The sequence below is a fragment of the Herpailurus yagouaroundi genome, unplaced genomic scaffold (genome assembly GCF_014898765.1).
Source record: "Herpailurus yagouaroundi ecotype Mexico unplaced genomic scaffold, PumYag 207, whole genome shotgun sequence".
Lineage (NCBI taxonomy): Eukaryota > Metazoa > Chordata > Mammalia > Carnivora > Felidae > Herpailurus > Herpailurus yagouaroundi.
In genome coordinates this window covers 238,886-265,633 of record NW_024412438.1, presented here as the reverse complement: position 1 = coordinate 265,633, position 26,748 = coordinate 238,886, and the positions used below count along the sequence as shown (strand labels likewise).

At 50.2% G+C, this 26,748-nt stretch overlaps 3 protein-coding genes across 9 annotated transcripts; 1 reads left to right on the top strand and 2 right to left on the bottom strand.

Annotated features, from left to right (window-relative positions):
- Positions 1 to 62: 62 nt before the first annotated feature.
- Positions 63 to 11,747, bottom strand: PFDN2 (prefoldin subunit 2). The gene is made up of 4 exons (XM_040452406.1): positions 11,619 to 11,747; positions 1,332 to 1,420; positions 1,097 to 1,220; positions 63 to 373 (listed from the first exon to the last, which is right to left on the bottom strand). Exons 1-4 carry the CDS (start codon positions 11,691 to 11,693, stop codon positions 197 to 199), a joined length of 465 nt encoding a protein of 154 aa, XP_040308340.1. The 5' UTR covers positions 11,694 to 11,747; the 3' UTR covers positions 63 to 196.
- NIT1 (nitrilase 1) lies at positions 11,739 to 14,739 on the top strand. 6 transcript variants are annotated; one of them, XM_040452398.1, is made up of 7 exons: positions 11,739 to 11,844; positions 12,438 to 12,536; positions 12,786 to 13,040; positions 13,172 to 13,275; positions 13,485 to 13,618; positions 13,787 to 13,912; positions 14,197 to 14,739. In XM_040452398.1, coding segments are annotated over exons 1-7 (987 nt in total). In that variant the 5' UTR covers positions 11,739 to 11,842; the 3' UTR covers positions 14,464 to 14,739. The 6 variants fall into 6 exon arrangements, with proteins under 6 accessions (XP_040308332.1, XP_040308333.1, XP_040308331.1 ...); XM_040452397.1 differs by having other exon boundaries at positions 11,745 to 11,875; XM_040452400.1 differs by having other exon boundaries at positions 11,785 to 11,891.
- Positions 14,740 to 15,019: 280 nt separating this feature from the next.
- DEDD (death effector domain containing) lies at positions 15,020 to 26,748 on the bottom strand. 2 transcript variants are annotated; one of them, XM_040452403.1, is made up of 6 exons: positions 26,714 to 26,748; positions 24,866 to 24,898; positions 17,890 to 18,278; positions 17,586 to 17,693; positions 17,037 to 17,183; positions 15,020 to 16,197 (listed from the first exon to the last, which is right to left on the bottom strand). In XM_040452403.1, exons 3-6 carry the CDS (start codon positions 18,212 to 18,214, stop codon positions 15,821 to 15,823), a joined length of 957 nt encoding a protein of 318 aa, XP_040308337.1. In that variant the 5' UTR covers positions 18,215 to 18,278; positions 24,866 to 24,898; positions 26,714 to 26,748; the 3' UTR covers positions 15,020 to 15,820. The 2 variants fall into 2 exon arrangements, with proteins under 2 accessions (XP_040308337.1, XP_040308338.1); XM_040452404.1 differs by lacking the exon at positions 26,714 to 26,748 and adding an exon at positions 26,555 to 26,613.

Here is a 26,748-nt window from a genome sequence, read left to right as displayed (position 1 = left end):
CTTTTTTCCATGCCTCATGCAGATCCCGCCCCTAATATTGGGAGAAAGCTTGAGGCTGGAGCTGAGCATTCTGACCAAAACATTTAATTAACAAAAAAATATTACAATAGCAGAGAAAATAATAATAATAACAATAAAGAGAAATCAGAAGAAGTGGGAGTCAGGGTAGAAAAAAAACACGCAAAGGCCTTGGTCCCTAGGAGACCAACACTCCGGCTGAGGTGGACTTGGCCCCAGCCCCTTCGGAGTTTTCCTTGGCTGCTGGCTTGTCATCTTCCCCCATGAGACGAATGTTGTGCTTTTCCCGGAACTCATTTAATTCTCTTCCCTTTGCCTGAAGCTGCTGTGTAAGTGTCTCAATGATCTTCTGTATCTAGAGGGCCAGCGATAGGATTACATGAGGATTTCAGGAACCACCTTCCCCTACCTGGGATGCACTATAGTTGGGGGATGGGAAGGAGAGAGGACACCTGTAACCTCACCTCTTACCAAGCATCAATAGTAGAGCCGAGAGCCTAAAAGTATGCCTTTCTCAAACACAACGGCGTATGAGCTTTAATGTACGTTAAGAACCGCTTGGGCTGTTTATGTTTAAAATGCCACTCCGTGGGGCGGCTGGCTGACTCGGTCAGTAGAGCATGTGACTCTTGATCGTGGGATTGTGGGTTCAAGCCCTACATTGGGCACGGAGAGGACTAAAAAAAAAAAAAAAGGATGCCACCCCATCGGCCCCCTAGCCAGTTCTGAATCAGTGGGTCCAGGCAGCTGCATTTTGGGTCAGGCCTCCAGGTGACCTGGATGCAGGTGTCCCCGGACCACACTGTGAGAGACCCTGCTCTCACTGCCGCCTCTCCCCCTTGGGAGAGCCACGCTTGTGAGCCAGGTCACAGAGTGCCAGGGAAGAGGCCGCCAGCCAGCAGTCCCTCCTGTGTGAGGAGTTAGACTCTGCACAGCATAAAAAGCACAGGCTAACAGGCTACGTGTGCCGTCTTCAACATGGGTGCCCACCCACTTCCTCCACCACGCTCCCCCGGTCCCGGCCTCCCTTCCCTCACCCCTCGGCGCCCAGAGCTTGTCCGCAGGGACTCCCGCTCACCTGCTCCTTGTTGCTCTCCAGGGCCGGCAACACCTCCTTGACCGTCCGCTCCACCAGCACGCCTCCAACCATGCGGTAGCACTTGCGGGCTTCGTCCACCTCCTTCAGGGTGTCTATCACCAGGCTGGGGTGGGAGGACAAGGCCGCTCGGAGAATCCAGCCCCGCTCCACGGCAGCCCGCCCTTACAATGTGGCCTGCCCACCTCTCCTGTCTGCGCCTCCCCAACGCCCTCACCTGTGCTCATTCAACTCCATCTCTAGCTCGGCTGCCTTGGATGCCAGACCCCGCTGTTCCTGTCGAAGGCGGTTGAAGCCAGCAATAACCTTAGAAGGTGAGAAAGAGTTAAGTGAGAGAGGAGACAGCGGGCACGGCAGAGGGTCAAGACACAACACAGGATGGCGAGCTTTGGACACCTCCCTTAGAAAAGGAGTAGAACCCACGTCTGCCATTTCGACCTTCAGTCTGTCCGGAAGCCATTCACCCTGCACTGAGAGCCTGCCCTGTGTGAGAGAGAGCTCTGCTAGTCCCTCTCGCAGCTTCCCGTGTGGTGAGGAATAGGCATGTGTAATTCAGGATGGGGTGGAGAGCTACTGGGACACCTGCAGAGAGGCTTAGACTTGCAGGTAAAGAAGGCTGTTCAGAAAGACTCTGTAGTGAGTTAACTCCTGTTTGGACCTGCCCAGCCAGCATTCTTCCCACAGGGGAGCCGCCCTCCTTAGCTCAGGGGGTGCTTGTGGGGCTACTATTCACAGGACCCTTGGCCCTTGGCCACAAGGGCAGTGACCTGTTGTTCTATACCAGAGTCTCTTACAGGAACTGATTTTGGGGGTAGAGAGAAACAGGTGCAGCGAAGGCAACTACTTGTCCCGCAGAGATGATCCTCCATTCCTCCTCCTGAAATCCCCAAAGCTGCCCTAGTTCTTGAACTTGGTGGGACCCAGTTATTTAACCTTTCTTTTCATTGTGTTCAATTCTGTGAACTACCCGCTATCCTTCCAAAACACTACTTCAAAAAAGAAAAAGTTGGTCAGAGTCCATGTCTGCAGCCTAGAAACCCTAACTAACATAGGCTTCCTGAGAGACACGGCCTTAACTGAAGCCTGAAGGATGAGAAACTGGGGGAGGAAAGGGTGCAAAGGAGGCATAAGAAGTAACACACGTAAAGGCCCAGAGAAATGATTACTACCAGCTCCTTGTTCCCCAGAAACAGAGCAGGGAACCTAAAACAGCGTGAAAGCCAGACTGGGCACTAAAATCACCACCTCCGTCACTCTCAGTACAGGGCTCTGATGACTGTGTTTGGGAAGAAGTACCAGATAAAAGGCGGAAAACGTAATGAGGAAAGAAAATCGTGGGGGTGTGTGGGGGGGGAAACATGGGGCCCAGAGACAAAAAACCAGGTTCAAGTTGGTCTCTGCCATATACTGGCTCTATGGCCTCGGACATTTAATCCGATGGTTCTCAACCCTGGCGACACGTTAAAGTCCCCAGGAGAGCATTTTCAAAACATGAATGGTGGAACCTCAGAACAATTACACAATCACTGGGTGGGGCCCCTGGGATCTCAGCACTTCTGACACTCCCCCGTAATTCTAATGTGCATCCAGAAAGGAGAACCACCGGGTTTCCCCCTCTGGGCCTGAGTTCCCTCACCTGTGACACACACAGGGTCACCTACTTTATAGAACTGTTGCATGGTGCGGGCTAGTAGGAAAGGGCTTCGTAGGCAGGAAAAGTGCATTAACTGCCGTCATGGCCTTCTCCCCAAACCCAAGTGCCCCCTTGGCCCTTCCTGATCAGCTGAGGGCCGTGGGCCCGCCCACGCTCTCGCTCCCAGCCAGATCCTGCCCGGTCTCATGCTACTGGTGACCGCCTCATCTTTACTAGGACCTTTTATCCCGTACCTCTCTCCACAAGGCTCATCTACAGCTGATAAGACCCTGCTGGCTGGCCTGTGCCACCCCTACATCTCTTTTCCTGCTCAAAAAACCAAGAAATAAGTCTGACTAGGACGCCGTCGCCCCAGTCGTATGCTGCCTCCTCCCGGCCACCAACCTTTGATCTCCGTGTACTTCTCGCACTCATTGCAACAAACGCTTTGAAACCTAACTCCACTACCTATACCAAACTATTCCATTTATGGTCAGCTTTTCCTTCACTATCGATGTTACAGATCAAAGTAATTTCATCTATGGAAATTCCACAACAAAACCAGATTCTCGATGCTCTCCCAGCATCCAAATGACCCTCTCTTCTGGATGTATTTTGTTGAACACATCAGTGAAATCAGCTTAAGAGTCTAAAATTTCTGAGGCCTAGACTTATTTCCCTTAGTAATTACTAGGAATCTACTTTTCAACCACCAATTTTTTTTTTTTTAATTTTTTTTTCAACGTTTATTTATTTTTGGGACAGAGAGAGACAGAGCATGAACGGGGGAGGGGCAGAGAGAGAGGGAGACACAGAATCGGAAACAGGCTCCAGGCTCTGAGCCATCAGCCCAGAGCCTGATGCGGGGCTCGAACTCACGGACCGCGAGATCGTGACCTGGCTGAAGTCGGACGCTTAACCGACTGCGCCACCCAGGCGCCCCTCAACCACCAATTTAACACAACTAAAGGCAAGAAGAGGTTTTGTTTTCAACTCCAATTTTTCTTCAAACATTATTGCTAATTAACAACCCCTACTTCCTCTTGGCCCAGTTTATGAACTTTTAATCAAATGGCAAATTAAAATAAATCTATTTCAGTGTATGAGTTATCTACAGTTATTATGGAAAATTTCAGCCACTGGTGCCCTTAAAGGAAATGAACTCTCGTAGCAGCTAACCATAACCTAACTGTAAATTAGGTGCAAAATAAGCCCATAGTAACCTGCCAATGAAGACAGAAAGGCTGTGATATATTCCCACGTTCTTCCTCTGAGAATACTTTTCTAATGGTCTTTTCCCTTATGGCCAGGTCAGTGTTGATTCCCTCAGCCCTACTAAAATCTTCATCTTACATGTAAACATCCCGACTGAAAAAGAATCCAATTAAATTAAAATACCAACTGTTTATCCTATTCAAAAGTAACTTCAATCCTGGCAACTATACAGAGCTCTTTACATTCTTGGCACAATTTTATACAGGACATGGTTTTCTACCCCCGCCCCCCCAGCTTTACTGACATAAAATTGACATACTACATTGTACAAGTTTAAGGTATACATTATGATTTAGTGTATGTATATATTGTGAAATGATTGATAATAAAGTTAGTTAATACATCCCATATGTTAACCCTCTCTGTGTGTTCACATATAAATGCATATCAATTCCTTAAATTTTTTGGTAGAAAAGCTTTCCAATTTTAGTGCATTTCTAATTTTCAACTATGCAGGCCTGCCTTCTAATCTTTACTGTTGTCTTCTTTGAAATTTTAAATATGCAAAGGCAACCTCTTTTAAAAAAATTTTTTAATGTTTATTTTTGAGAGAGAGACAGACTGAGCAGGGGAGGGGCAGAGAGAGACAGAGGGAGAGGGAGACACAGAAACTGAAGCAGGCTCCAGGCTCTGAGCTGTCAGCACAGAGCCTGACACGGGGCTCCAACTCAAGAACCGTGGGATCATGACTTGAGCCGAAGTCGGACCAACTGACTGAGCCACCCAAGCACCCCTGCAACCTCTTTTTAAATACCTGTTTTTTCCACAGTCCTACAATATTGCACCTTCCGCCCAAGGTTTGTAAGGAAAAGAACACTACTATATGCCAGGCACTCTGCTCGACTCTATCTCATTTAATTCTAAAACAAACAAACAAAAACACAGTATAAGACCTGTACCTTCATTTTATGGGTCAGTAGACCAAAGATGGTGGAGAGACAAAGAGGGAGGAGGGAGGGGGGGAGGGGGAGGGGGAGGGAGGAGATGGGGGGGTAGACAGGCAGGAGGGGAGGGGGCAGGCAGGAGGGGAGGGGGCAGGCAGCAGGGGAGGAGAAGGGAGGGGAGGGAGGGGGGAGGGAGAGAGAGAGAGAATGTGTAAGCACAGCAAGCTGCAGAACTGGTACCTCTACCCAGCTCTGTGGAACTCTAAGGACCCTTTTCTAACTGATGTATTATTCCCGGCGGCTTGTCATACGTCACCTCTCATAGAGGTCAAACTAGGGGGTGTCTGGCTGAGACAGTTGGAAGAGCATGTGAATCTTGACCCAGGGATTGTGAGTTGAAGCCCAACATTGGATGGAGAGATTACTTAAAAAATAAAATCTTAAAAAAAAAAAAAAAAAGTCAAACTAGTTTTGTATGATTTATTTGCCTGTTTTATTTTTTCTTTCTTTTTTCTTTTGTTTAATCACTACCGTATAGTTTTGGTAACTTTACAAAAAATCTGCAATCAATACCTTTATCCCCAAAATGTCCTTTGGTCTTTTTTTTTTTCTTGTCCTTTGGTCTTCTTACCTACATGATATTTACTCTTATTGGTTCACTGAAGAATAGAATAACAGGTCAAGAATTACGACTGGGTGCATCTGGAAAAGCATTTTATAGGGTATCACTCACTAAATATCTTCTTTTCAGTTCAGTGCCCTCTTTTCCTGACGAACATACTCAGCTGTCAAAGAAAACTTCTTTGGGGCGCCTGGGTGGCTCAGTCGGTTAAGCGGCCGACTTCGGCTCAGGTCATGATCTCGAGGTCCGTGAGTTCGAGCCCCGCGTCGGGCTCTGTGCTGACAGCTTAGAGCCTGGAGCCTGTTTCCACTTCTGTGTCTCCCTCTCTCTGACCCTCCCCCGTTCATGCTCTGTCTCTCTCGGTCTCAAAAATAAATAAAAACATTAAAAAAAAATTAAAAAGAAAAAAGAAAACTTTGACCTTATTACTCCAACAAATAATGGTTCTAAGCCCCTCTCTTCATCTTTTTTTTTTTTTTAAAGTAGGCTTGCCGCCCAGCATGGAGCCTGTTGCGGGCCCCAAATCACAACCCAGAGATCAAGACCTGAGCTGAGATCCAGAGGAGGGCACTCAACTGACTGAGCCATGCAGTCGCCCCTTCATCATGTTTTTAGGACTAGTCTATACTCACTGCCTCGACTTCCTCACCTCCCATTCATTCCCAGCCCACTTTAAATTGCTTTCTATCTATACTAGTTATTAAACTATTACTATTTATTAAACTAACTTCTCAAAGATCATGAATGGCCTCCCGCCTAACCCAACAATTTTTTCTCAATGTTCACTCTGCTGCTTTGAAACTCTCTTAAGTAGCACACGGTAAGGTGGAACTAGCCCAAACTTCTGAGTCTATTGTGGACGGGTTCACATCCTAGTGTTTTGCTGTTTACTTGCTGTATGACCAAGCTACTTAACTTCTCTTGGTTTCCTCATTTATAAAATGGAGTTAATACACCATGAAGCAGGGTTTCTAAACGTCAGCACTACTGAAGTTTTAGGCAGGAAAATACTTTCTTATGGGGGGCTGTCCTGTGCATTGTAAGATATTTAGCAACCTCCCTGATTCCACCTACTAAAAGCCAGCAGCAACTCCTACTTGTGACAACCAAAAATGTCTCCAGGCAATGCCAAATTTCTTGGGGGGGGGGGGGGGAGTCCCAGCAAGTGGAGAACCATTGTCTCAGGGTAGCAATGAGGACTGAACTGAGAGGCCCCGTGTAATGTACATTCTCTTCTCACTTTTAGCTTCCAGGACCCTTCAGTTCCTTGGTTCTCCAACCTGTCTTAACACTCCATTCCCCTTCCTGAAGTTCTTCCTCTCATCCCAACAGTGGAGAAGGATCTAAGATTCTTTTCACAGCACTTCTCCCTTTATTACCTATACTATTTCAACTGGCATTCTTAGCTACCTCTGTGGTTCCAACAACTGCCTTCATTTGACTGCCTGCAAATCCAGGCCTCAGAAAATCTAGACCCAAATTTCAAGTTAGAGGAAGGCATTCGGAAGTCAGTCAGAAATGGCTTCAAAATCTGTGAGCGAGTTACCCCTTTTCTGAATCTCAGTTTCTTCACCAAGAACATAAAGGTAATATCAGTCTTCTAGCATGTTTGTGAAGATCAATTAGTTACATCAAGAACTTAGGACAGGGGCGCCTGGGTGGCTCAGTCGGTTGAGCGTCCGACTTCGGCTCAGGTCAGGATCTCGCGATCTGTGAGTTCGAGCCCCGCATCGGGCTCTGTGCTGACAGCTCAGAGCCTGGAGCCTGTTTCAGATTCTATGCCTCCCTCTTCCTCTGACCCTCCCCTGTTCATGCTCTCTCTCTCTCTCTCTCTCTCTGTCTCAAAAATAAATAAATGTTAAAAAAAAAAATTAAAAAAAAAAGAACTTAGGACAACATCCAGCAGAAAACAGACTGTCACTAAATGGTAACAATTAGCACGGAACATTTCCACTTAAATATCCTACGGGTACCTTCAACTCGGGTCATTCAAAGCTGAACTGATCATCTTTTACCCTGTTTAAAAAATTTTTTTTTTCAACGTTTATTTATTTTTGGGACAGAGAGAGACAGAGCATGAACGGGGGAGGGTCAGAGAGAGAGGGAGACACAGAATCGGAAACAGGCTCCAGGCTCTGAGCCATCAGCCCAGAGCCTGACGCGGGGCTCGAACTCACGGACCGCGAGATCGTGACCTGGCTGAAGTCGGACGCTTAACCGACTGCGCCACCCAGGCGCCCCTCTTTTACCCTGTTTTAAACTGTTCCCTTTTCTTGTCTCCCCTAGTTCTGCTAATGACACCACCCTGGCCCTCCAGGTAGGAAACCCTGGTTTCATCTTTGAACACACCTTTATCGCAACAACTGCCAAGTTTTTCTTTGGCTCAGCAATTTTTCTTTGGCTCACTGACATCACCCTACTTCGAGCCTTCATTATCTCTTGTCTAAACTACTCCTGTTGTCTTCTAAATTATCTCCCTAGTTTTGGACTCTCCAAATTCATCCTATACGCTGCTGGTAACTTAATTTTCCTAACACTTGGATGACACAGCAAACTGTTCATGACATATTAGGTTTACAATGCAGATTGCAAAATGGTATATACTGTACAATGCTATTGTACTGGACGAATATTATAAAGTATGCAAATATGTAAAGAACACACATCCTCCCTTTCCATCTACACATGCATATACAAACACATAAAAGAGGGGGAGAAACCTCTTTTGGAGCATATCAAAGGATATACTCCAAAATGGTAATAATAGTTATCTTTTGGAAAGTAGGCTCATGGGTAAATTCACTTATTTTGTGCTTTTTCCTGTGTTTCCCACATTTTCCATAATAAACATGCCTTATTTTAGGTAGCAGAAAAAAAAAAACCAATAGTATACCATATATCCTTCTGTGACTCGGGCAATTCTTACATTAAAGAGTTCCAAATTCTTGGGGCACCTGGGTGGCTCAGTCAGTGGAGCATCTAGCTCTTGCTTTCAGTTCAGGGCATGATCTCACAGTTCATGAGTTCAAGCCCCCGCACAGGGCTCTGAGCTGACAGTGCAGAGCCTGCTTGGGATTCTTCTCCCTCACTCTCTGCCCCTCCGCTGCTCGCTCACACATGCTCTCTCTCTTTCTGTCACACACACACACTCTCTCTCTCTCAAAATAAACTTAAAAAAAAAAAAAAAAAAAGGTTCCAAATTCTTTGCCAGGCAAAGACTCAGCTTGCTTGAAGCACCACAACTTTCTTATACCTTGTGATTTAGCTAAACTAACCACTCACTGTCAGCCTGTGCTTTCCCTAGGTCTCCTCTTCTCATCCTACTCCCTATATTCTATTTCCATTACCACCTGTTCAAATCTATCCAATCCTTCAGGCCCAGCTCAAATATCTTCAATACGGTCGTGCTGTAAATGGAAAAATAGGTCTGTCTGATTCTCAACTCGCTCACTCAGTTAAAAGCCCCACCCTTCCAGTTACTGACTTTGGGTGAGTTAACCAAAGTCTCTGAAACTCAAATGTCCTTACCTACAATATAGGTAGGTAAGGTATAGGAAGACAACATAACCTACCCAAATGGCATAATAAATTAACAGAAGATAAAACAAATGCCTAGTACAATGTTACTTCCTTCTATCTTGTTTATAAGGGACCTATGTGGCTCACGTTTGCAGCAGTGATAAATCACACACACACACACACACACACACACACACACACACACACACACACACACACATCTTTAAAGTAAGCTCCAGGCCCAACGTGGGGCTTGAACACATGACCCTAAGATCAAGAGTCACATGCTCCACCTACTGGGCCAGCCAGGGGCCCTGATAAATCTTATGTTTTTTACCCAGTGTTCTCTCCAGAACACAAAGACCACAGAATGTTAAGCAAGAACAGCCTCCGAACTCAATTATCACAACGCTCAGCCCTCTTTGAGGGGTTCTCTTCTTCCTCCACAACCCCTTAAATATTGGCTCCACCCTCGTTCTGCTTCTTTTCTCACTTTCTGTACAAACCCTAGAGGATTTCACCCACAACCATGGCTTTGTCTACCGTCCATAAGCTTGTAATTCTCTAACCCGTACCTCTGACTCAGGTTTCCGTAACTCAAGATTTATAAATCAAACCAACTACTAGATGTCTCTACTTGACCGTCCCACAAGAAACCCAAACTCAACCCCCTAAAATAAACGTATTTTCCCTCCCAGACATTTCCAGTCTTCCTACATTCCCTACGGCACCAGTATCCATCAAAGACAGAGATCTGAGAAATATCCCAGATCCCTCTCTATCCCTTTTTCCCCACATTCGAGTCTTGCACCCCATGCTATACTTTGTCTACCTGCACCCTAAACATGCCAGGCAGTTTTATGCCTCGGTGCTTTTAAGTGCCTTATTCCCTCTACCTAGGAAATTCCCCAATTCCTTCTTTGCCTGACTAACTCCTCTCATCCTTTAGAATTCACTGGAAGGAATATCTCTTCCAGAAGGGGAAAGAAGAAAAACAAAACAAAACAAAAAAAACCCTAGCATTTATTAAGCACATACTATATTCCAATCACTGTGCAAAAACACTCTGAATACCTTTTTTGACTCATAATCAAAATAGTGATGAGGTACGCACCATTATACGTAATTTTTATTTTAGAGCATGTGCACATGCGGGACAGAGGGAGAGAATGTTAAGCAGGCTCCATGCCTGGCACGGAGCTCGACTTGGGGCTCGATCCCACGACCCTAGGATCATGACCTGAGCCAAAATCAAGAGTCGGATGCCCAAGAGACCAAGCCACCCAGGCGCCCCTGCACCATTATATTTTTACAGGAGAGCAAGGTGAAAGAAGTCACCTATACAAAATAAATAGCAGAAATGTGATTCAAACACAGATCTGTCAAACCCAAGTGCACTTCTTACGCTCTTAGCCACCCCACTATACCACAGCTTCCCTTTCCCACCCGTTCCTCGAATCTCATAACCTCTTGCTAGGGGATCCCTCCTTTAGCTACCATAAAGAGGGGCCCGTGTGGAATACTGTACATGGAGTCTGTGAGCTAACTTGAGAACAAGATCTAGGTTTCCCTATACACAGCAGAGGGCCTGGCACAAGGCAGACCCTCAGAAAGTATTAAGTTTCTTTTCCCTTCCTTTCCATCTCTCTCCCCCCTCCCCCGCAGAAACTCTTTCTCCCCCCCCCCCCAAAACCCCACAGCACTTTATACCTGTTAGAACACTCACCTTCTGCTTCATATTAGCATTTTGTATGTGTTATTTTACTACGGGCTCTTTGCACGGGGCAATTTGAAAAACCCTTATGCAGATACCTTTGCCTGTAGCAACTGTTCCACAAATAAATGATAAATGAACCTGTAATTAGAAGAGCTCTTGTTTATGTTTCCCTTTCTATCATGGAGATTTCTTCCCACCCCCATTAAAACACTAGCCTCACTATTAGCAAATGGCTCCCATGCCACAAAAGGCTTTCTGAGTTATTTATCAAACATCTCGCGATGCCAGAGACTGGGGGAAATGCAAACTCGGGGTAGGAAAGGGTTTCTGGTCGCTAAAGAAATTCAATCTTACAACGAGTCCCGAATCAAAACAGTATGGAACACTAGACTGTTCGAGTATGTGAGTCACGTGGCTCTGCAGGGTGAGGGCGAACTGTCAACGTGGTTTCAGGGTCACGTAACGGACCACATACAACCAGCCCGTTGACTAATCCCCTGGGATTCGTTACGAGCTGCCTTGCCAGCCTATCCTGTTTGAGGGTGCGGAGAAGTGGGGAAAGTGACGACCTATCTCCCCTCACAACTGTGCATCCTCCCACACCCCGCATCTCGGGGCTCTCGCCTCCTGCTGGCTCACCCAACACCCCCAAGGGAGGCGTGGCCTTCACCTACCAACCCTTTGGCTCTCTCCCTGGGGGCTCGGCCAGCTTCTCCAAGGACCCTCCCCTCTCTGGGCGGCCTCGCAAAGGTGGGACTGGAGTGAGGCCTGCACCGGCCACAGGCTCCCCCCCTCTCTCCGCATCGACTTCGGACCTGGCCTGGCTGCCCTCCTTCGCGTTCTCCGCTCCTCACCTGCTCTGCCGACACCGCCCCTTTCCCCGCGCCGCTGCCGCTGCTCTTGCCGGCGCGACCGCTGCTCTCCGCCATCTTCGCCGCCTGCTGGGCTTCCGGCCTGCGCAGCCCCGCCCCGCCGTGCGTCACATCCGGTCTGGGAGTTACCGCCCACTCGCCCCGGTGCCTCTGCCTCCAGGCCGCTCTTCGGTTCGGATCCTGCGGATGGTTTTGGCTGTGTCTTCATGTAGGACCTACCGTCTGCCCCGCCGGCCGCGGTGAATTCCGCCTGCGGTGCTTTAACTTGTGCAACAGAGACACTGCCCTGGGAGAGGGGCAGAACCCTTTCGGACGGGTTAACCGGAGAGTGGGGGCGCGGGTTGGGATCTGGGTGCCAGTGCCCTCTGCCCAGCACGGGGCGGTGGGAAAGGAGGGAAGGTGAATTTCCCCTCAGAGATTCCGGGGTAAGGGGGGGGGGGGATAGGTTTTGAGCAGCAAAGCTGTGCAGGTGTGCAGTCAGGAAGAGAGGCTGGGAAAAACAAGGAAGTTTCATGGAGATGACTTTTGAAGCGCGGATAGGTTTGGCTGAGGAAAATGGCTTCAGTTTAATAGGAGCTCACTGGAAGTCGAGGTATTCAGGTGCCCAGTAGAGCCCTTTCCTCCATCTTCCCACTTTATGATCTCTTCCTGTAGCCCACAATTACTTAAAGAGTGTTTTGAAGACTTAGGGGGTGTTACTGGCAGGGCCCTGACTCGGCCCCACAGTGTGAAAAGTCAGAGAAGCCTAGAAATGTACTCCTTGAGGGAGGGGCCGGTGTCCTGATTTCTCACCATCTTCAGGCTGGGCTTCATCATCAGGCCTCCTCACCAGCTCCTGTCCCTTCTTTTGTGTCCTGGACTCCGGATCCCTCGACCGTCAGTACTTTGTGCACAGCCCAGGTAACACGTTTTGTTCTGTCCTCAGTGCCTCAGTAGATGCTCAGTAAATGTTTGTTAAATGACCAGATGGTGGGAAACACTGGGGTACCAACCATCCACAGAACATTTCATCAGTGGGTGGTTGTGCCCCGTTAAGAGCATAAATCAAAGGGCAGTCCAGCCCTCCCGCCTCCCCATTTGAGACCCTTATCATTAAACTGGGATTTTCCCGTGCTGGGAAATCTGAGTCCTGCCTTGTGCCATTCACAGGCCCAGAGCCATGGCCATCTTCTCTTCTTCCTGGGAACTACCGCTGGTGGCTGTGTGCCAGGTAACCTCAACCCCAGACAAGCAGCAGAACTTTCAAACATGCGCAGAGCTTGTTCGAGAGGCTGCCAGACTGGGTGCTTGCCTGGCTTTCCTGCCAGAGGCATTTGACTTCGTTGCGAGGGACCCTGCAGAGACGCTCCGCCTGTCTGAGCCACTGGGTGGGAACCTTTTAGGAGGATATACCCAGCTTGCCAGGTATCGGGGCAAGGGGGAGGAAAAGGTAGTTTCTTTGTTGGGCACTTGTCCCTGAGTTGCCAGGTGGGAGGGTAGAACCTTGAGAAGAGTCCTCCGTGTCGCCTCCTCCCCCTGCCCCCCTCCTCCCCCAGGGAATGTGGACTCTGGCTGTCCTTGGGTGGTTTCCACGAGCGAGGCCAGGACTGGGAACAGACTCAGAAAATCTACAATTGTCATGTGCTTCTGGACAACAAGGGTGAGACTTCAGAACTCTCCAGCCTCCCTCTTCCCAGGCTTTGCTACCTAAAGTAAGATCCTCCAGAACTGTTACGCAACTCTTTGCTTGGTCAAGGGGCATCTGTACTTCGCATCCTAGCTTACAAGCTAGCTCCCTGGGAGGAGAGGAACGAAGTTGGGTGCTTCTAGGGCACCAGCACTGAGCACTCCTTCTCCATCTTGCTCCAGGGTCAGTAGTGGCCACTTACAGGAAGACCCATCTGTGTGACGTGGAGATTCCAGGGCAGGGGCCTATGCGTGAGAGCAACTCTACCATTCCGGGGCCCAGTCTTGAGTCTCCTGTCAGCACACCAGCAGGCAAGGTGGGAGTTGTGAGAGGAGGAGATGCGGGATCAGGAACAAGAGGGAGGAGAGTAGGAACACTCTGAGGTGGTAACAGAGGCTGGAAAGCCCTAAGGAGCGGGGTAGGGAGGTAACGACTAGATGCTGTGACGAACAGAATAGGGGTGTCAGGCTCTTTTTCATTGCAGATTGGTCTAGCGATCTGCTACGATATGCGCTTTCCTGAACTCTCTCTGGCATTGGCTCAGGCTGGAGCAGAAATACTTACCTACCCTTCAGCTTTCGGATCTGTTACGGGCCCAGCCCACTGGGAGGTAAGAGACCCTCCCTTCAAAACCCAAGGGCCTCCTCTAAACTTCCTTCTCCACCCTTGGCCCTACCAGCCGAAGAAAAGATTTTCCTCCCCTTCCCACCCAGGGGGAAGCATTCATTCCCTAGATTGCTGCCCTTCACGTTAGAGAACAGGTAACAGTAAATCATTCCTAGGCAGTTATCAGAATGGTCACAAGGAGTAGACTGGCCTGTAACATCCGTCACCTATCAGTTCCCCACTGGACGTTCCATGTACGTAAGTGAACTCACGTCTCCTCATCCCCAGGTGTTGCTGCGGGCCCGTGCCATTGAAACCCAGTGCTACGTCGTGGCAGCAGCACAGTGTGGACGCCACCACGAGAAGAGAGCAAGTTATGGCCACAGCATGGTGGTGGATCCCTGGGGGACAGTGGTGGCTCGCTGCTCTGAAGGACCGGGCCTCTGCCTTGCCCGAATCGACCTCAGTTATCTGCGACAGCTGCGCCAACAGCTGCCTGTGTTCCAGCACCGCAGGCCTGACCTCTACGGCAGTCTGGGCCACCCACGGTCTTAAGACTGACTTCTGTGAGCTGACACTCCCATCGTGAGCTGGCGTTGCCGTGACTTCGTGGCGGGACCCAGGCGCGGCTCCCCTCACTCGGAGAAGCTCAGACTGCCTTGGCGGAACACAGGCTCAGCTTCTCGAGAAAGAAGAAACTTTCGCCTGAGCTCCCATTTCAGTTTCAGAAAGGTGGAATTTTCTACAGTCACTGTTTATTTCATGAAAACTGAAGTTATGCAGAGGGCTGAGCAGCACTGGCATTGAAAAAAATAGAATCATCGCAAAGTCTGTGTCTGGACATCTCCTTTGGGAGCTGAAAAGGGGAGGTGGGGTCGTACCAGCCGGACGAGGCTCCGGTTCTAGGCCTTCTGGCTCCTTCGACAAGCCTCCCTGCCCCGATCAAAGTGCGACACTCAGTGCATGTCCCGGCCCCACGCTCCCAAGCTTGAGCGTGGGAGTGGGGTAGAGAGTGGGGGAGGAAAAAGGGGAGAGGGGTGGGTACTGAATGACTTCGCTTTCGCCTAGACTGCCCTTCGCCCAAGCCAGAAGAAAGCAAAGGGGAAAGGGCTGCAGGGTACATGATTTATTTTCACTTGAACATGGAAGGGAAGTCTCACACTCCCCCTTCCCCTTTCCAGGGGGAGTGTATTTTTATCAGCAACCCCTTTGCCATCCGCCCTGTGCGGGAGCAGGGAACTAGGCTGGCCTAGTCCTCTTACCTCAGACTCCCTGTCGGAGGGTTTGACCGAAGGGGGAAAGGGAAGGCGCCACACCAGGCAGAGGTTTCAAGCCATGGAATGGAGGAAAACGAGGCAGAGAGGAGCAGCACCAGAGGCCGGCAGAGAGTGGAAAGGGCCACAGCTTCTTTGTTTTTTAAAAATTCTATAATTTGGGAGAGGGTGGTGATTAGTTTCCAAAATACGCTTCAGAGTCCCACCTTCCACACAGCTCCCTCACTCAGCCCTTTGGTTTTTGCAGACAAAATGTAAGAGCCCTCAGAAAGCCAGAAGTACTGATGACCCCGCAATGCACCCGGAAGCAGTGTTCACCTCGATCCCCTACAAAGACTATGTTCTATAGACTTTGCTTCTCCCTCTACGTTTGTCTTACGGCTCAGTGGCAAGGTGGCTGTAGGCGCACATCAGGAGGAGGGGACGTGGCAAAGGGAAACAGGGGAAGCCCAGGCACGTGGGTGCAGGGAGGGGTGGGGAACACCGCTTCCATTTTCCTTTGTCTTTTCCTTTAAAAAAAAAAAAAAAAAAGGCAGGGGTGTGATTGGTCGGAAGGGTAGAGAACAAACCCCAGAACAGTATGTGAGCTCCAGAGGTGGGCGGGGGGAGCAGTCCCCCGAGAGGTGAGAGGGGAAAGGTCAGGGCAGTGCCTGCAGCATCAAGTTCCTCAGGAGTTTCTGCCGGCCCAGCTCGTAGTCCTCCTCGTCCACATTCACCAGCAGCTTGATGGCTTCGTGGCCCACAGCCTGCTTGAGGGAGTCTGTGATAAAGACACCTTTGAGCGCCTCTAGTAGCGAGCCGTTGATGTAGTCGCGCCAGAAGGCGTCGAGGTAGGTGAGCTCGGAGAACTTGATGTCACAGATGATGGAGCCCAGGTCCCGGGACTTGAGGATGGTGTTGGCCTGGTTGAAGCGCTCAAACTGCCGCTCCAGTGGGTCCTGCTTGTTCGAGAACACGTTGCCTTGCAGAGCGGTCTCGTGCTGGCAGTATTCGGCCCGAACCCGCAGTCTGATGTCTGTGGGGAAGAGAAGACACGCACAAGCGGTTGCGGAGGGGGCGCGGACAAGCGGGCGCGGGAGGCTGGAAGACCAGCGGAGGAGCAGAGCTGGGAGCGTCACCTGACAGCTTTCCTACCTCTCCCCCGGGACCAGTTCTTTTCCAAGCACCTCTGAGATCCTCGCCTGAACACACGAGTTTCCTTTAAATGGGCCAGGCCCAGGCCAGATCACTGCCATCCCTCACAAGGAGCACCCTGCTTCTAGGCAGTATGTTCCTAACAGGCACAAGTTCATTTAATTGTTTTCATTTTGTTTTTAATATATTTTTTAAATGCTTTATTTATTCTTGACAAAGAGCATGAGTGGGGGAGGGGCAGAGAGAGACAGACAGACAGACAGACAGACACACACACACACACACACACACACACACAGAACTCAAAGCAGGCTCTAGGCTCTAAGCTGTCAGCACAGAGCCCGACGCCCGGGGCTCAAACCCATGAACCTTGAGATCATGACCTGAGCCGAAGTCCAAGGCTTAACCGACTAAGCCACCCAGGCGCCCCCAGGCACACGAGTTCATTTTAGTATTCGATCAAAACTTGGTCCATCCTACAATAAGGATGTTGTAACAGCACCCCTTGATCTCGTATTAACTAGAAAGACGTGAATTGGACTCTGCCACAAAGACAGAGGAATTCTCTCCCCACAGATGAGGCCGTTCAATCCCACTAAATCATTCACCCATTCAATGCGAGCCTCGCACTAAACAGCATAAACTGCCCCGGGGTCTCAGCACTTCTCTGTATTCCCCCCTCCCATCTGCTCCACCTCCAGAACCCTTAAACTTCCTCACCACATGTCTGCTTTTCCTTGGGATCTGGTGTTACTGACTTCCGGCGTTTTCGCTGGCTCCCGAGTGTGGCTCTCCCTCGAGCTGGCCGCTTGCTACACATCTGAGGGCCCGAAGTGGGGCAGCACACCACAGGATAGTGGGGAGGCACTGGCCAGAGGGGAAAAGGGGAAAAAACATAGTAGGGGAAAAGTAGAAATACAAACCGATCTCTTGGAATGAGGAAGGAATCACTTAAGACTTAGCACTAAAAGCCTACAGGACCTGAAAAGAGGACACACGATGTGGGGACAATCACAGGACGCAGGTGCAGCATTAACACCTCACCTAATTTTTATAGGGCTAGATGCTGGGGGGAGCGGGGGTGAGAGACCCAGTGCCCTTTCACGCAGGCTGGCGAGGCTGGAAAAATGACGAGTTTAGGGTCTTTTTTTTTTTTCAAGTGAGCGCTATTCCCAAAATGGGACTTGACCTCACAACCCCAAGGTCAAGAGTGCATGCTCTGCTGACCGAGCCAGCCAGGAAAATTCAGAGGAGCTCCTACCTTCTTACCTGTTTTAGGGGATTGGGGAGGCCTCGGTTCTGGATCGCTGAGGGCTCTGGGGGTCACGTAGCGAATTGACGTCTCCTCCAGATACTTGTCTACAAGATCGGGGCACACTATAGGAGGGGAGGGGGTCCTTCAGGAAAAGATGCACCCCCCGCCCCCGGTCCAACCCTCCCACGGGCCTCCTAACTCCTCCTAGGTAGCCCCCAGGGTCATCGTCTCCTCCCACCCGGGCTCCTGTGCTGCCGGCTCCAGGCCTCCCACGACTGGTCCCCGGGCCCTGCGGTCTGGCCCCTCGTGCACCCTCACCGGCCCGTCTCCTCTTGAGGGTGACGTAGGGCAGCAGGTCGTGGCGAGTGATGATACGCAGCAGCTGCAGCACCTGGCGGAAGTTACTCTCATCACAGCGGCCCTGGCGCTCCAACGCCAGCAAGAAGTCACGTCCGTTTCGGATGAGGCCACGCTCGTGGTCATCGATGACATCGACAAAGAGGAAGGAAAGGACACGCACGTCCCTGTGTGTCAGGTGGGCGCCCACGATGTCAAACATGCGGTGCAGGCTATAGAGCCCGTGCTCCTGCTCGCCGCGTTCTTCGGGCCACACCTGGCCGGCCCGCCGCTTCAGGCCCGCCATGCCGGGGGCTCAGGTGCGCGGCGCGGTCCAGAGTCCCCGCTCGGCGGCCGCGGGCCCCGCTACACTGCAGGGACGAGGAAACAGAGCCTGTGAGCCACCCGGTGGAAGAACTGGTCTTGTTCGCTCCCGAACCCCCAGTGCCTAACGCCGTGCCTGGCGCACGGCAACACTGAGGGTTTATCACGTTTTAAAAAGTGATTATTGCAAAATGAAGCCCAGAGCTCTCCACATCCAACAGCTGTTACCTTAAGTCCAGACCCTACTGGAGAAACAGGGTCGCGTTCCCTGAGAGTGTTATATGCAACTTCAGGCTGCAGACTCAGCAGGAATTGCTGTTAGAGGTTACCCCGATTCTTCCCCTGCCCCCCAAATACTGCTTTTGGTCCCTTTGTGCTCCCCCTCCTACCCCCAACCATCTCACCTCTTAAAGGTAGGCAATCCCGAGAAAAGTAAAGAATTCACTTTCTTTTTTTAATGTTTATTTATTTTTGAAAGAGACAGAGGGTGAGCCAAGGAGGCTCAGAGAGAGAGGGAGATGCAGAATCAGACACAGGCTCCAGGCTCTGAGCTGTCAGCACAGAGCCCGACGCGGGGCTCGAACTCACAAACTGTGAGATCGTGACCAGAGCTGAAGTCAGATGCTTAACCCACTGAGCCACCCAGGCGCCCCAAGAATTCGCCCTTAACTAATATGGAAGCTGCGGGAGACAAACCTACAGACAGACAGTGGGGAAACTGAAAATCTTTAGATAAGACCTAGTTTTCATTCTGCCTGTATCATTAACAAGCTAGCTGTGTAGCTGTGTGACTTCAGGCAAGTCACCTCACTTCAAAGTCGCACTGTCCCCCATCTACAAAACATGAAGGAAAGAAGCTACTCCTCAGACTTGTTAAGAATCCAATTAGAAAATACATGCGAAACTGCTGGGGCGATGATTGTGAAAGAGATTGCAAAGAGATAAGCACCCCTGACCTCTGCAGCCCAGAGCCACCCCCTCCCCCAACCTTATCCTCATACTTCCTGCAATCCAACCAAGTTCAAAAGCCTAACTGCATAGGAGGCTAACCAATAATATTCACCCAAACTCATGGATTTACATCAACGAACATTACTACGTTGAGCTCGCTCGTGACCCTGCTGTGCCAGGTGAACTCACCAATGATGTTCACGCACCATTTGGATACATGCCCCTTCTACTCCTTCCTCGTGGTTGCATTTCCCCACCCCCTGGCAATGACCCACAGCAGCCGACACTCGTTCTATAATTTGGCATTTGTGGGGTTTTTTTAAATATTTATTTATTTTGGAAGAGAGAGAGAGCACGAGAGAGAGAGAGAGAGAGAGAGAGAAGGAGGAGAGGGGCAGAGAGGGAGACAGAGAATCCCAAGCAGGCTCCACGCTCAGCAAAGAGCCTGACGCGGGGTTTAATCTCACAGTCGTGATCGTGACCTGAGCCAAAATTGAGTCAGACGCTCACCCGACTGGGCACCCCAGGCGCCCCCATAATTCGGTGTTTGGTTCACCAAGTTTCAGCATCAAGCTGGGTAATGTCAATGACCTGTGACCAAGCCTGAAGTCCACAGGCTTCCACATCCACACTTGTCACACACACGTGCTGCCCAATACTGTTCCACCAAACCACAGCTCCAATCACCTGATCCATTATATATTCCTATTGAAGCCACTTCTTTTTTTTTTTTTTTAATTTTTTTTTTCAACGTTTATTTATTTTTGGGACAGAGAGAGACAGAGCATGAACGGGGGAGGGGCAGAGAAAGAGGGAGACACAGAATCAGAAACAGGCTCCAGGCTCTGAGCCATCAGCCCAGAGCCCGACGCGGGGCTCGAACTCACGGACTGCGAGATCGTGACCCGGCTGAAGTCGGACGCTTAACCGACTGCGCCACCCAGGCGCCCCTTGAAGCCACTTCTAAATATGTCTCCAATCACCTCCACCGCCACTGCCCTGCTTCAGGTCCTGATGATCCCTCACTTGGACTATGGCAACAGCCTCTCGAGGGCTCCCCTGCCCACCAATCTTAACCCACCTAAGTCCATCCCTCATATCCAGCTGAATTCGCTATCTAAAATGCACAACTGAGGAGCGCCTGGGTGGCTCAGTTGGTTAAGCGTCCGACTTCAGCTCAGGTCATGATCTTGCAGTCTGTGAGTCTGAGCCCTGTGTAGGCTCATGCGGACAGCTCAGAGCCTGGAACCTGCTTTGGATTCCGTGTCTCTGTTTCTCTCTGCCTCTCTCCCACTCATGCTCTGTCTCTCTCTCTCTCTCTAACATAAACATTGAAAAAAACATTTTTTGGGGGGCGCCTGGGTGGCTCAGTCGGTTAAGCATCCAACTTCAGCTCAGGTCATGATCTCACAGTCCGTGAGTTCGAGCCCGGCATCAGGCTCTGTGCTGACAGCTCAGAGCCTGGAGCCTGCTTCAGATTGTGTCTCCCTCTCTCTCTGCCTCTCCTCTGCTCACGCTCTGTCTCAAAAATAAATAAAAACGTTAAAAAAACCCACATTTTAAAAAATAAAATGCACAACTGACTACATCGCTTTTCTGCTTAAGACCGATCTACAGCCCCCTCCTTACCTAGAACACTCCAGACTCCTCACACCACACACCAAGCCTTCTGAGATCAGGCCCTGCCTACCTTTTCAACCTCATAACCCACTTTTGATTCTCTACCGTTATCAGTTTGTTTATAACTCACATACAGCAGGCAGTTCATTTCTCTGTCCCTTTCTTCAGGCTACTGCCGTTGCCTGAGTGCCCCTCTCCCTTCTCTGTACCCTACCCCCCTATACCACTCCTCTTTTTCACATGGCTAACTCCTACTCGTCCTTTACGAGTCAGCTCAGATACCATCTTCAAATTCATTCTCCACACCTCCATGCTGGGATACGTAATCCTCTTCTGTGCTCCTATGGAACATCATGAGTATTTCTTTTAAGCCCCATTTGTGTATTTATCACCCCAGCCCATCTTAAGCAACTTGCGGACATGGACTAAGTCACATTCACCTTTATATTCTCAGTGCCTAGCAATGCATAGAGGTTGGTACACAGTACTCACAACCTACCGAACCGAGCTTAGCCTCCAAGAGATCATCAAAAGCAGCATCAATTAAGAAACAAACCCACACAGGGGCGCCTGGGTGGCTCAGTCGGTTGAGCGTCTGACTTCGGTTCAGGTCAAGAGCTCGCAGTTCGTGAGGTCGAGCCCCACGTCAGGCTCTGTGCTGACAGCTCGGAGCCTGGAGCCTGCTTCGGATTCTGTGTCTCCTTCTCTCTCTACCTCTCCCCCACTTGCAGTCTGTGTCTCTCTCTCTCAAAAATAAATTTAAAAATTAAAAAAAAAAAAAAAAAAAAAACAGATACACACAGCCTGGTTACCACGCATACACTCTAGCTAGCCGCAGCCTCCCCTACGCTGTGTGGAACCACCCATACCACGGCACCCTACTAAGCAAGAAGATTGGTGGTCCCGTTTTATACACCGAGACACTGAGGCTAAGTTACAAAAGAGAATAAGGCGCGCCAGGGTGGCTCAGTCGGTTAAGCGGCCGTCCGACTCTGGATTTCAGGTCAGGTCATGATCCCACGGTTTGATCAAGCCCCGGGTCAGGCTCTGCGCTGACAGGATGGAACCTGCTTGGGATTCTCTCTGCCTCTCCCCTGCTCACAGTGTGTGTGTGCACGCTCTCTCTCGCAAAATAAAGTCTAAAAGAGAGAGAGAATAAAATAAGCCACTTCCAAAGAGCCAAGTTGATGGGGTCTCAGAAAACTGCAGAGCAAGTGAACCCAATCCTCCCTTCCTCAAGAACCTAAAAGGGAAGCAGAGACTCATACCCATAAGAAAGGGGGAGCTCCATCCCACACTCACTTAGCCCCCAAACATCGGTTTGATATACGGACAAGAAATATGGCTCACAGCTACTTAGGAGAGCCCAGATGCCCCCCACCCCCCACTCGCCTGCTGACTACAGGGTAGTTTTCTCTCTATCTTCCTCTCACCTGTTGTACTTACTGGGTACAAATGGGGGCGGGGTGGGGGGGTGCTGAAGGAAAGTAACTCCTCGCTCATAGCAGGCAACATGAGAAAACCGAGCCTCCTTAGGCGTCTCCCTGTTCCCTGTCCCACCTGTTCCTCTTGGCCAGCTGCTGATTATGAGGATCTCAGAAAAAGCAGATGGGCGGCTTTCACATTCAACCAATCCTAAGAGCAGGCTGCTAGAGAGCTCCCTAATTCAAAGTGTTCTGACTTTAAGTCCCCGGAAATGAAGAAATATGGTCCCTACATACCTCGCCCCTGGAAAATGAGGCAAAATGCAGGAAAGCATTATGGTCCTAATTATTATATATCAACGGATGCAATTCTGTAATAGACCTCAGTCCTCTAAGGGTTAACTCCCTAGCTAGGAGGGAAGAAACAGCCACCTTAAGTCCTAGACCCCAGGCTGGATCATTCAAAGTGCCAGGAATTATCAGCGCTTCTAGGTCAGTGGTTCTCAACCACGGAGGACGCTGCGGGCCCCCCCCCCCCCCGGACATCTGGCGATGTCTGGAGACATTTCAGACTGTTATGACTGGAAGGGGTAAAGGACTGTGCCAGTGGCATGCAGTGAGTAGAGGCCACGGATGTCCCTAAACATCTTAAAATGCCCAGAAGAGCCCCCACAACAAAGAATTATCCAACCCCAAATGTCAATAATGCTGAGGATGAGAAACCCTGTTCTCGATGGACCATGACACAACGGGGCCAAAGAAGAGAGACAGTATGTCACCTTCCCCCCTAGATCTAGAGACGGAAGCCATTGGGTCCCTCTGACCCAAACCCATCGAACAGTATTTCAGAAGAAAAGCAAAGCCGGTCAGACACAGACTATAAACTCTCGTAAGTCCAACGAACCCGAAGGAGTCCCACCCACTCCAGCCCTGGCTTCTCTAACACCTGCGGCTGCCATTCAGGTGAGCAGCAAGCGGTGGGCCTACCCTCTCTTCGGCCCCATCCCAGGAGGTCGAACGTGACCCAGTTCAATCTGGATCTCTATGAAGATAAGAGAAATGCCATCCTCTGCAAGACAAACAAAAAGGATCCTGCCCTCAGGCCTCACAGCCACCTTTCAAGTCCTGAACCTAGAGTTGCAGACCCTTCCTTATTTGACTGCTGATCACACCTCCTGCTTATTCTATGAAGCAAAACGTAGAAGAGGCTAGAGTTTCCCAAGGCCGTGTCCTTGAGAGAACTGTCAGGAGGCTGACGGGCAAGCTAATACGCAGCCCCCCCCACCCCACTTAATTATCATCTGGGATGGTGAGTTCACTCAGTTAGCAATCCAGACGGGGTTCCAAGAATCGATCTAACTTCAGTGCTGAAAGAACATGCCCAACTTCCTCTTAAACCAAAATATACTCGGCTTTCTGTGGCAGTGAAGCTTGGGAACACAGCTTAAATTATACAGAGATCCTAGAGATATCAGAGCCGTGAGGAGAACGTACCCCCTCTAAACAACAGAATTAAGAGACCTTCTGAGTCCCGGTATCTGAAATATTGCCAGATAACAAAAAACAGACCAAACACTCCGCTCAACGAGAGTCCTGATCCCGCGGGCTGCTTCGAGTCCACTTGAGAACCTAACAGGGGTCCCCCCGCTACAGTTCCCCAAGAATAATTCTTTATTCCGAGGAACTGCCGCATTTCCTGGAGCTGTAGTTTTTTGCTAGTTCGTTTTCTTTAGGGAGACCCAAGCCAGCCCAGGGCCAACAGACCATGCCTATACACCTACAGAATTGTCTATGTGGTTTCTACTTCCAGGCAAACTCTAGTCTCATCCCAACCAGGAATGACATCCGTATTTTTTGAGGTACTTGGCTCTCTCAGAAGCCCTTAGAGGACAGTCACGTGGAGGAAACAAAAAAGAATGATCTCTTGAAAGGAAGACGCAACTCTGGTATCATCGCAACAAGGATGACATCTGTATTTTCGTAGAGCTAGAGGTATTTGACTCTCGCCGAAGCCCTGAGGGACGAAAGTCATGTGGAAGAACTAAAAGAGTGAGGTCTTGAAAGTTGGAATGAAAACAGCATGGAGAAGCCTGAAGAGTGCAGAGAGAGCTTTCCTGCTGGCGGGATACGGAAAATGTAAGCAAATATCTGGAAGTCAGAATTACACAGTATGTTTTCAAAAGGAAGATTCCAGGAACCCTGAACAACGAAAAGACAAAGGTGAGGTGGCTCAGCCGCCCTCCAAGAGTAACATTCAGAGACACTGTACTAGAGTACTAGTTCCGTATGTTAAAAAAAAAAAAAAAAAGTGTTTCTCAGAGCTCGCCAAGAAGACTACATAATGACAAACCAAAGCTGGGGGCTTGCCCCCAAACACCTGATTTCTGCTGTCCTTTTCCTGCTACCAATTTCCAGTTACCCAGAGACACAGTGACTGCAACAGGTCTTATGCACTCAGCTGGGTAGGTGAAAACACACAGTTCCCTGGCCTCGAACCCCCTACTGGGCTCAACCCCAATGCATTTCTCTTGCCATTCCCATCCCCTTCCATTGTTCAAAAACAAAACAAAACAAAACAAAACAAAACAAAACAAAACAAAACAAAACAAAAAACAAAACATAACAAGTTCCAGACTTACCTTTGCAAGAAACTTAATTTCCCAGGTCTCTTCCTAGCACAAGGTTGGAAGCCAGCAGCAAAACAAAAACAAATGAGGGGAAAAGAGTCAATTTTCAAGCGTGATTTTGAAACATCAAAGGCCCAAAGAATTAGTCAGTCCCAGTTCCAAAAATGCACAGACACACCTAAAGCCATTTCGATTAAAATGATCCGCTGTGAGCTACAGGGGAGAACTCACTCCCAACCAAGTCCCCAGGCCTCCCTAACGCTCTACTGGCCAATTCACGAAACAATACCAACTCCCAGAATTTCCAGCCTGGGTGGCTCATGGCAAGAAAGGTCCCAAATTCAACAACTTGCGGGAAAACCAATCATCCTCTGATACCTTCTCACCGGACTCCTCAATGCCTTATGAGACCCACGTATTTCGTTACATTTTTGTTACACTTTAACACTGACTTTCAACTTTAGGGAGAACTGGAGACAGGGAAATGATTACAGCCAAAGAAGGCACTTTCTATCCCTTCGCTTATCAGACCAGAGCTAGCCTCCAAATTCCGTCTTCACCCTTTCCCTTTACACACAGTGAAAACAAAATATCCACTGAGGCCCGGCTTCCTGATACATCTACATTTCACCAGGGAACCTTTCCTATATGTGAACGCTGACCCCTCCCTCTTAGCACTTACACAGAAAAAAAAAAAAAAAAAAAAGAAAAGTCTGGAAACTAAAGCAATCATTTAATTATCCAGGCTGCCCAGATGCCATCCTGTTTTCTGTTCCCTTTCTCAGACTTCCAGAGCCTCCACCCTGGCATGTAGGGCTCCAAACCAGCATGGCTGTTTCCCCATTCTTACACTGCTAATTGCTAGAAACTAGAAAAGTCCTTTACTCCTTCTACACTTCGGTGGCGGTGACACCGGCTTCCCGGTTCTCCCTTCTTTCCCTAACCAGGAAAAACAAGGGAGCAGTAAGTCAGGGAGCCTCTGGAAAGCAAATCCACTTGAACCCTCATCCGTTCTCCAAATTCCCTAATTCTCCCAATTCCCCATTTCTCCAAACCATTCCCTTCTGCCCTTCCCACCCTATTAAAAGCTAAAGGCCTGGCAATTAGAATTGGTTGCAACTGAGGCTGCTTAACTCTGCTCTCTCTTCCTTTCCACGGGGAAAGGGAAACCCCCAACCTCTATCCCCCGGGCAGCTCCACTGTCCTATCTCCCAGCCCATTCCCCTTCCTCCCAAACTTTCCTCTTAGTCTCTCACTTTCCCCATTACCTCGTCACACCGCCACGCTCTCCATTCCCCCCAATCTCCGTGCTCTCCTTTTCCACCCAAATGCTCCCCTAGGCCCTTCCCCCTCCCACCTCCAATTTCACACTTTCAAAACCGCCCCCCCCCCCCACGTCTGAAGTCCCCTCCTCACCCTCTCCCACCCCCTCCCAAGACCGCTCTCCAGAGTCCAGTCCCTCCCACCACATGCCACCAGCCTCTTCCCCTCCGCACCCTCGGCCGCTCCCTCCCGCGCCCACCGCCCTCAATCCGGCGGGATCGCAGCCTCACTCCCACCTCGGCCGCGCCAGCACCCCCGGCCGGGCCCGGCCCGGCCCTTGTTTACGCCCCTCCCGCGCCCAATCCCCCGCCTCGCCCCTGCTCGCTCCCACAGTTGCCACCTCCCCCGCACGCCCCCTCGGCCGCTCCCCTCCCCCACCTCGCAGCGTCCCGTCACCTCCCTCTCTCGAGGTTCTCGGGCTGGACGTCGCCTCCGCCTCCCCCTCCACTTTCCTTCCCCTAGCCCTCCGCGGCCCCGCCCGGCCCCGCCCCGTCCCGCTCGCCTCCCCCTCCCCACCCCGCCGCCCCGCCGCCTCACTCTCGGCTCAGGCTCGGCGCCGCCATGTTGGATCC

Bases quoted from the DNA above. Each gene is read 5' to 3' on its own strand.
- PFDN2 (XM_040452406.1), bottom strand. From the start codon at position 11,693: ATGGCGGAGAGCAGCGGTCGCGCCGGCAAGAGCAGCGGCAGCGGCGCG. The intron at 1,221-1,331 runs GTGAGGGCGTTG...CTCCCACCCCAG, and splicing joins ATGGAGTTGAATGAGCACAG to CCTGGTGATAGACACCCTGA. The intron at 374-1,096 runs GTGAGCGGGAGT...CTGGCCCTCTAG, and splicing joins TGGAGAGCAACAAGGAGCAG to ATACAGAAGATCATTGAGAC.
- NIT1 (XM_040452397.1), top strand. From the start codon at position 11,823: ATGGTTTTGGCTGTGTCTTCATGTAGGACCTACCGTCTGCCCCGCCGG. The intron at 11,876-12,437 runs GTGAATTCCGCC...CACCATCTTCAG, and splicing joins CGTCTGCCCCGCCGGCCGCG to GCTGGGCTTCATCATCAGGC. The intron at 13,276-13,484 runs GTGAGACTTCAG...ATCTTGCTCCAG, and splicing joins TGTGCTTCTGGACAACAAGG to GGTCAGTAGTGGCCACTTAC.
- DEDD (XM_040452403.1), bottom strand. From the start codon at position 18,214: ATGGCGGGCCTGAAGCGGCGGGCCGGCCAGGTGTGGCCCGAAGAACGC. The intron at 17,184-17,585 runs GTAAGAAGGTAG...CCCTCTGGCCAG, and splicing joins TCCCCAATCCCCTAAAACAG to TGCCTCCCCACTATCCTGTG. The intron at 16,198-17,036 runs GTGAGGAAGTTT...TCTTCCCCACAG, and splicing joins CAAGGAAAAGCAGACATGTG to ACATCAGACTGCGGGTTCGG.